Below are 9,173 nucleotides of genomic sequence, written 5' to 3'. Positions count from 1 at the left end.
CCCGCGGCTGTTGCTCAGTCCGTGAGCTGCAGGAGACGGTCGAGAGTCCCGGTGTTTGTAGGATTTACCGACCGAGCAGCACAGTATAAACACTAATCAACGCTTATTCACACACGGGACGATGAACGGTAAGTCAGCCAACGGTACGGCGGGGGGAATGGCCTGTATCGAGGGTCTCCCCCCGCTGCCGAAGAGCCTGAGCGGTCTGCTGAACTCGAGCGGCGGCTCCTGGAGAGACATGGAGAGGATGTACGTGAAGAAAACCATGATCCAGGACGACCTGAGCCGAGGCAGGAACAACGTCGACAACCTGCTGGCCAACAAGCCGGCCAACCTCGACGCTGCTCTGGCTCTCCTGCGGAAAGAGATGGTAAGATTGTAGGGAGTGTGTTTTTTTTAGTGGTGGACAACACGTTTAACCCCGATGCGCGCTGTTCCATTCCCATTCAGCCGAACTCCCTCTAGAAACTGTGGTAGTTTTGTGTCGCCTGTCGTTTAGGTGGCTCAGCTGAGTCTTAGCACGCAGTTTAATACTTTTTACAAATAATTAAAGTCTTCTGGTTGATTCGGCATACATACACTTTACCTTACTGCTAATTATATAAACTAAATATCAGCTTTTCAAATATGAATCCCGCTTTCTGTAACAGACCACCTAAATTCTAATGGAGCTAAATAGTCCAATCAAACCAACCTAACATTCCTAACATGTTGTTAAGTTAAGTATATGTTTTAAGAACTTCAGATTTCACTTAGTAATGCTACCCAATGCACAGAGACGTTTTTAAGCATGTAAAGAAAAATTCCCATTTTTAAAAATGGAGTCTGCTATCAACACCCTGCACAGGAGAAAACAGGATCAGGGACAGGTTTGCATTGGACGGGGCACATCAAGCCTCTGGGCTTGTGCAGGTTTATATTTATAGGCTAAATGTATTATATTTTAGCTTATGATACACGTGAGCTAACATCAAATCCTTCACTGACCTAATACTGTATAAGTTATTACAATGAGGTGAAGTCAGAGTGACATACTGTACATTTCATTCAGTCTTTTATACTATACCCAACAACATTTTCAGATCAGAAGCAGACTGTAATTTATAACCATGGGTCTTGGTAAATGCAGAATAGTCGAGTTTTCTCAAATCCACTAATGTAGATGAAGGCGATCAGACTGTTGCTCAAACTCTAATCCTTTGCCATTTGGATTTTTGTTACAGGCTTTTCTAAATAATATTTCTCCATCAAGTGCTTTAGTCTCCGTGCTGCAAGTTCTCAACTCAAGGTTTATTGCTTTGATGGTGTTAATGTATTACTAAGTTTGTACTTAACATTGTCTAATCAGTTGTCGTGTGTCCTATATTTGAGAAACTGTAAGCCGCTCTGCAGGTTACAGAGCACTGTGCTCAGTCTGAGCTGTTTGAACTGACTCTGACTTGCATGTCTGCCCACTGTGATTTGTTGGAAGACAATGCAGTGACCCTCAGTTCATACTGCACTGTCAGCTGAGTGGTATGCAGTAGAAATGCCCCTTTTAATCCAGCAGTCTTTTTACACATGACCTTTTTTGGAGATTGTGATGGAGATGGATCACCATTTTCTGTTATTTTATGAGTAATTAATTGAGAAAGTAGTATTTAACATGTTAAATGAAAAATAATCAATAGTTGCTTGGAAAATTGTGGAAAGTCAGATTTATTGTTAAACCCGTATTCACTATAATATAGTCAGTAGTCATACTAGACCTATTTGCAGCAGACATTTAAAACCAGAAATCAAACAAACAAACAATAAAAACAAAATGCTGTTTAGTAAACCCATCAGAAATGTATCAGGTAACCAGGGTCTTGCTTCTGTCCCTCTCCAGGTGGGTTTGCGTCAGCAGGACATGTCCTTGCTGTGCCAGCTGTGGTCCCTCCACGAGTCGATCCAGGAGTACAAGGGGAGCTGCCAGGACCTGAGCGTCGCCTCCAGCCTCAGCATGATGGAGAACGGCTACTTCGATGAGGATGACGAGTATTACCCTGAGCCTGGCGCCACTCCCACTGGTGAACAGCCGGATGGAGAAGTTGGCGACGGGACAACAACAATGGCGGTGACGAAGAATGGGAGCAGCAGTGGCAAAGACGACAGCTGGGACTCCTTTCACATCACCATCTGAGCCCTCATTCTTAGCATTTCTCTGAGTTAAGCTGGAGGAAAAGTTGGGTTTGGAAACGTTTTGGCCTCCAGTAAGAGAGCGGTTGTGAGGAGATGGTAACTTATGGGGTCATGATACCATAACTGATTATAAATGTGAAGCAACAGCTGCAGGTTTAACTTAAACTCCTCCTCAGGTGAAAAGCATACCTGCTTGTGCTACAGATTTTTTTTTATTTTTTTTTTATTTTGCGGCGTGACCAGGAGCTTCATCGAACTGCGGAGCTGAGCAGCTGGATGTTTTTAACAGATCTCTGTTTAAAAACTCAGGAGTTGGGATGGATTACATTCAAAAACTCCCTGTTCTCAAAATTAGGCAATATTTACAATATATTTCTATTTACAAACAGCTCTGCTGCCACTTCTGTATCAAGTGGTCTTGCTAGCCAGTCACTCTTTTTTGCCAGAACTTTTTACATATACAAAATATATAACAAATTTTTATTATTTATTATATAATATAAATAACAAGTTATTTGCTTTCCTGTTACTCTCTATGGAAGTTTTGTACTGCACCTCTACCCAGGTACAAGGGTACAGCATTTACAGTTTGGAAATAGCATAAACTGGGAGTTGAAGAGTGAACACAGAGGCTGGAGTATGACTGACCTCGTGGGACATGATGGAAACATGTAGTGTGTGCATTTTAAATAGTAATTGTCAAGAATGGAGAAGGTCCATTGTCGACGGTGTAAAAAAGGCTTGAACACAGTCTTTTTTTTGTCTTTTTCTTTCTTTCTTTTGCCTTTCAGAATGAGCAGATATTTGCTCAGAAAATGTGAAATCTTCAGAATGCTGGAGACAGTTTGAGTGATTTGCATAGTTGAAAAACCAGAAACACCAGCAGGTGTATTCGTGTTTCACTGAACTTCAAAGCTATTAGTGCTCTGTCACATGAGAGGCTACTTTAATGTGACTGTTACTCTGTGATGTGGAAAGCACAGGCTGTATCCAAGTTATAGAACATAACACAAAAAAAAAGATTGATCCAGTTGATTCCAACTTGGGTTTAATAGTTACCCATCATTCCTATCAGTAATAACATTGTAGCTCCAAGTGAATTGCTGACAGATGAGAAGGTAGCATCATTAGCAAAATAATTCTTGACATTGATCAGGAACAAACACGATAAAAGGAATTAGTCCATGTAACCAGCTTTAAGACTTTACGTCTTAATATACTCAAAATAATGATGGCAAGAGTTGAAAAAATTATTGAATAATGTGCACTTGTTAAAAGGAACGTGTCTTCATTTAATAACAGAGATACTTATGAGGCATAAATCTGATTGTAACTCTAAAACTGGTAGTGAATACCAGTGGAATACAAGGTGTTTTTTTATTTACATAAATACATACATCATCACCATTCTCTTCCTGCCTGCACATGCTCTGCACCATCTAGCAACACATGGCTGGAGTTACTCTATACAGGATCAGTGTCTGCCTAATCATTATTTAAGGAGTGTCAGAGGGACACTACTGTACGTCTCTCTGTAAGTTAATCAAACCTGTTTACCTTCTAGAAACTGTAAAAACACCCTCACACTATATTTTGTGGGGTTTCCATTACAGGATAATACTGGTCACTAACAAGATTGTAACAGCAGGTGTTTGTAATCCAGGAGAACCTGCCTCCAGTGAACAAAATGAACAAAAATAATGCACAACCACAGCCTTACTTTAAGCTCTAGTTATCTTTTACTGCTGTTGGCAAACCCATTTGGATGTGCGAATATTCTTCCGCCTCATACACGTAAGCATGGTCTGCTCAGTCTTCCTTAATCGCTCTTCAGCGAACTTCTCAGCTGAACCTGTAGCATGTAACAACACTGCTGTCCCGACTTTACTGAACACCAACCATCACTTTGAGAAGTTTTTCATTTCCTTATTGGTTGTTATGGAGTCTGTGTGGACCGTATGACGTCATCTTTTTGTAGGCTGGTCTGCTATTTGTGGAGCACAAACCAAAGAAAGTACAGCTCTTTAAATGTGTTTGGTTTAAGGTGCTGAAGTAAACCGAGTCCAGCTTACTTATTGTGAATGGTAGATTACAAGGTACAGTACATAATGATATCTGACGTCGTAAAGAATGTCTTTACAAGTCATTTAGCAGCTGATGAATGGAGACTGACAGTTACTTCAAACATGTCTGTGCTGTAGGATGAAACTTTGCCTTTAACCAGCTCAAACAGATGCTAATATTTAAAATCAATAACTTGTTGTCTGATTGTGCAGGTGAAGTCATCAGTTAAAACATCAGCACATGATGTGTAAAGGGCTAAAAGTAGAAAGCAAATTAAAAGTCATTTGCTTTCAATTGTTTAGCTACATACAGTAGTTACCTGCAAGGATTTAAAACTGTAATAGTTGGATCATCTCTATGAAAAATGTCAGGTTAATTTCAAATCTGGACTTGTTATAGACTCTTGTTTCTCCACCAGTCAGTTAGAACTTATATCCATGATGCATTTACATGTTTTTAAATAGAACTAGCAAATTAAAAAAGGGCCCTCAGTAGAATGCTGTGGTGCTGACTTCTCCTCCTAATGAGTTGGGATGAATGTTTGGCATCTGTGTTATTTGTCATGAGTCTGTGAAGGACCACACTTTTATGAAACTTAACATTTTGTCTGTAAACTGAACCTGGATCAAATATTGCTTGTCAAATGAGCCAATGAGGGTCAATTAAAAACACTGCAGTCTTTAACTTATCTGAAAGTCAAAGCACATGATGCAGTTTAAAACGATAAAAAATATGAACCCAGGCCTTTTTATTGGATGTCTACACGATTAGTGCCTTTTATAAACCTTCGGGTCCTACACCTGTAGCTCGTTGTTTGCAGTGGGGATGAAAATATGCTATAAACTGTTGGACTTACTTGACATGCACTTGTTTTTAAAGCTGTTCCATGTAGGTTGTTTAGCAGTCTCCTAAACCCTTGTGTGGTAGTGTTTTATGTCACTCACAATTATAAGTCAGTGTCTAGTCACCAAACGATACCAATGTACGTCATTGTGCTCCAGCTACAAATCCAGAAAATCCCAGAAAGAGCTGATTAACGTGTGCTAAGAGATTTGAAGGTCTGTACTTGGAGTGAGTCACACTTCACACAGTTAAGGAGCTGATTCTTTCCAGCAATTCAACACATCAAACATGGACGGAAACAGATACTGAAAATTATAATCGGCTCTATAAGAATGTTAATCTCCTACATGTAGCAGCTTTAACATCCAAAACGTACGACAGCCTTAACATCAGTCATGCCCTGTATAAAAATAAGCTACATGGTGCATTTCACTCCTCACTAAGTCAAACATTGAAATGTTCAGATGTGATTTTGCACTTGTTTGTGGCTGTTGTGTGTTGCATCCCCCAAACAGCTCTACGACTACCTGATCCTCCTCGACTTACAAACACACACTGTGCTGCTTGTACAGTAACACTACAGTAGCTAAATCCAGCACAATAGTTGTAGAGATGTTTTAAATTGAACACCAGCAAATTGTGCCCAATATTATAGAAATTTTGATGAATAGTGTGTTTCCTACTTTTCCAATCCCTCTTTTCACGTGATTATCAGATGTGTAATGTGGTTCTCAGGGTAAATGTGGCAAAATGTTGTTTGTGTTGCTTCTCACAATGTGTTCACCCTGGAGAAAACAAAAATTATCTTACAGCATTGAAACACGATTGTAACGTAACACTGGGTTCAGTCTGTTATTGCGTTGTAGCCAAATACAAATAATATTACACCCACTTGCTTCCAGCAGCTGCAATGAATTGTGATTTAAAACACAAATGGTCAAATATCTTGTTTTAGCACATCAAGTTTAAATTTTGCACCAGTTTTGAACAATCACATGAAGAAATCCTTTGGTTATGGAGCCAGAAAGACCAATTTCTCTACTTAAGGTGGTTTTAATAGGCGAGAATGCAATGCTACCAGTAAGACATGATAGGTTTTGATTTAAGTGAGGGCTATTGCTGCAATCAGACATGCCTCAGTGTGCACACCCCTCCCTACTTTGGTGGTTGTGGTGAGGCATTCAAGGAAATATAGGAAGGGTGTGGAAGTGGGTGCACCAAAAATAGCAGATTTTAATGTGTCAACACAAATAACTACCTGATTGTCAATGAGGAGATATTCGTATACCATCTTTGAAAAAGCCTGTTGTGTCGAGACATCAGTTTGAACAGACAATTAAAGGTATTAAACTTACCACATAATTATCACAGTCAACTATTATCATTGACATACTGAGTATTCATTTTATAATCGACCTTTTCTGTGTACTGACTGTGGCAGTTTGATTTGTATCTGTGAGCGGAGACTTCATATTTAATCTGTATATCATTCATCATAATCATTCATTAAATCTCTATAGAGAAAAGACATTTTAATGTATTTTGTGTCGAGTAGACAAAATTTGAAGGCTGTGTTGTTAACATGCATCATTCCTGTTCTTTAACCCATGAATGACCATAATACTGTTTCTATAAACAACAGTCTCGTTGCTCCCATCATAGTTATTATACTGATATGAATTCAATAAAGTGATTCCATAGTTTTGGTTTGGTTTTGATTCCTGCATGATATTTGACGCCGCCTTTGCACTAAACTGATATTAATTCTTGTTTAAGTTTTTTTTTAGAGGCTTTTACAACTTTACAAGAATTTATGTAAGCTAAAAGCTAACAGGAAGCTAACATGACTAAGTGACAATTTAAAATGCTGATATTTGCTGATTTTGTGATCACTTATTGATAATAATTAAGTTGCCACATCAGCACTAAGGGTTAAACACTAAAAGAACAATATAGAACAAAATTAAACAATAGAAGAAGAAGAATACAACTTAATAAAACCATAACAAATTGACAGCAGGTGTGTTTCCTTTGCTCAGTGTCTTGGTTCAGCGTGTTAGTATGCAAACATGTGCTAATTAACACGAAATACACAGCTCTGTGTTAATGTTTGGTCGTAAACTATTATAAGTTAGATTTTGACCTGATTCACACTTATGAATCACCTTAAGTCAGAGAATCACCAGTTAGAAAGATTTGCCATGTGGAGGGGGGGGACTAATGTATGAAGTTTAAATCCTAACCAACCCCACGATACACAGCTCTATCTAACAAAATGCAGTCTTCCTCTTGCTCTGCTTGCTGCCCTACTTTTTCTTTTTTCTCAATGAATCTCAATCTGACCTGCATTTCAATGCACCGATCTGCATTTTGGTCTCGACTTGCTGCCGTGTTGTTGCAGCGTTGCTTTGATTGATCATTACTGCAGAAGGCAACAGCTTTGATGCACTGAACGTGGAGCAGCTCAGATAAATTACAGATGATGCTAACACTGTTTGTGTTTTAACATTCAGAGACTGAACAGATTTAAATTCTCACAGCCCTCCCTGAGAGACTGAAGAAATGGGTCATGCATCATTTCAACTCCATATGTGAAGCATGTTTTCTCGTTGTTTGTTGTCTCGGTGTTGATTTGCTGCAAAATCCCAGATTCTCACTGTGCAAAAGTCATTAAAACAGAAACTTATAATTAAACATATAATTAATTTAACAGGGAACACTGAGGGAAGTCCAGTCTGTTTTTTGAGTATTTCACTGCAAGTGTAGTGGTGTACATACATTTACTCAGCACATACATGGTACTTGGTATCTGAAAGCCCCAGTTTGCAGACTGACAGTAAATATTAGCATTAAAAACATAATTTATATAATAAAACAACATTATATAAAATATTGTTGTAACGTTGGAACCAGTTAAAACAGTAAAAATTATGCAAGCACACGATCAGAGCTACGCTTACTGTATGTTTGGTATTAAAGCTTCTTAAAAAGGGACTCTCTTTGTATAAAATAGACATTTGTGCACTGTGCATCATTTGAAAGCCATGTTTTCCCTCTGCTCTGTGCTCTGGTCTCGTGCTCGCCGGGGCGTCTGTTTGGAGATTAGAGCAGATTAACATAATCTTGACGGAGAGAGCAAATCCAAGGTGCACACCACTCTCTCCACAGGGAGAGATGGAGCAGATTGTCACATCACAGCTGAGCTGTGAGGACCAGCAGAGACCTGTCCATCACAAAAACGTGCAGTAAAGCTGAGCTTCATATCAGGGAACTGGTGCTGATTTTTAATTTTTTACAGTTCAGTTCTGTGGTGACGTTCTGTTCAGTTCCTTGATCCCAGCGAGGTCACTTGTGTTTCAGATCAGACCTGTATCTTCCTTCTGCCTCTTTGACCAAAATAAACAGAGGCAAATATTAAACTATTCATTTTAATAATTCTGAATTTATACGAAACCTCCTCCTCTGTTATAGTGTTTACTGCTGACATAAACAGAGAACCTTTGAAGACAGATTTATAACTAACCATGAAGTTAAAAGGATTTTTCAATTGACAGCTTGGATTTACTGTTCAGCTCTAGTCCTTGACTTGCACACTGGTCCAGACCTGGTAAATGGCTGCGAGGTGACTGCAGTTAGAGTAATCTGATTAGTTGCTGCATGCCACAGTAATTGACCAGCACTTTCCAAGTTCCACATTTAGAAACACTCAGTTTGTTCACAACGATTTTGTCCAGGAGAGTAAATCTCTCTAACTTTTACCACCAAACCAAATATCTGTTTCTTCTTATTACAACGTTTTTGCATCAATTAATTTCACTGACATCCTGCTGCAGAATAAGATGTTTTGCATTAAGCACAAATAGGATGAATTCGACTGTGTGTCTCCCTGGGACTTTAGCTCAGATAAACTCAGAGTGAGGACACGTAACAAAACATTCCACATTCGTGTGCCGTCTTCTCAACTATTCACAGCCTGTAACAACATGTATCCATATGCAGAAGTAGCACACACACACACACACACACACACACACACACACAAAATCAAACCATCACACACAAATCTGAGAAATTATTTGTTAAATACATTTTATTTTTCCGGT

General features: G+C 39.0%; 1 protein-coding gene across 1 annotated transcript; it reads left to right on the top strand.

Moving 5' to 3' along the window:
• Positions 1-6,773, top strand: fam89a (family with sequence similarity 89 member A). The gene is made up of 2 exons (XM_026341672.2): positions 1-370; positions 1,871-6,773. Exons 1-2 carry the CDS (start codon positions 122-124, stop codon positions 2,162-2,164), a joined length of 543 nt encoding a protein of 180 aa, XP_026197457.1. The 5' UTR covers positions 1-121; the 3' UTR covers positions 2,165-6,773.
• Positions 6,774-9,173: the final 2,400 nt, after the last annotated feature.

Source organism: Anabas testudineus, chromosome 24 (assembly GCF_900324465.2).
Source record: "Anabas testudineus chromosome 24, fAnaTes1.2, whole genome shotgun sequence".
Lineage (NCBI taxonomy): Eukaryota > Metazoa > Chordata > Actinopteri > Anabantiformes > Anabantidae > Anabas > Anabas testudineus.
The sequence above is the reverse complement of the archived record's forward strand: the minus strand, read 5'-3'. Positions and strand labels throughout refer to the sequence as shown.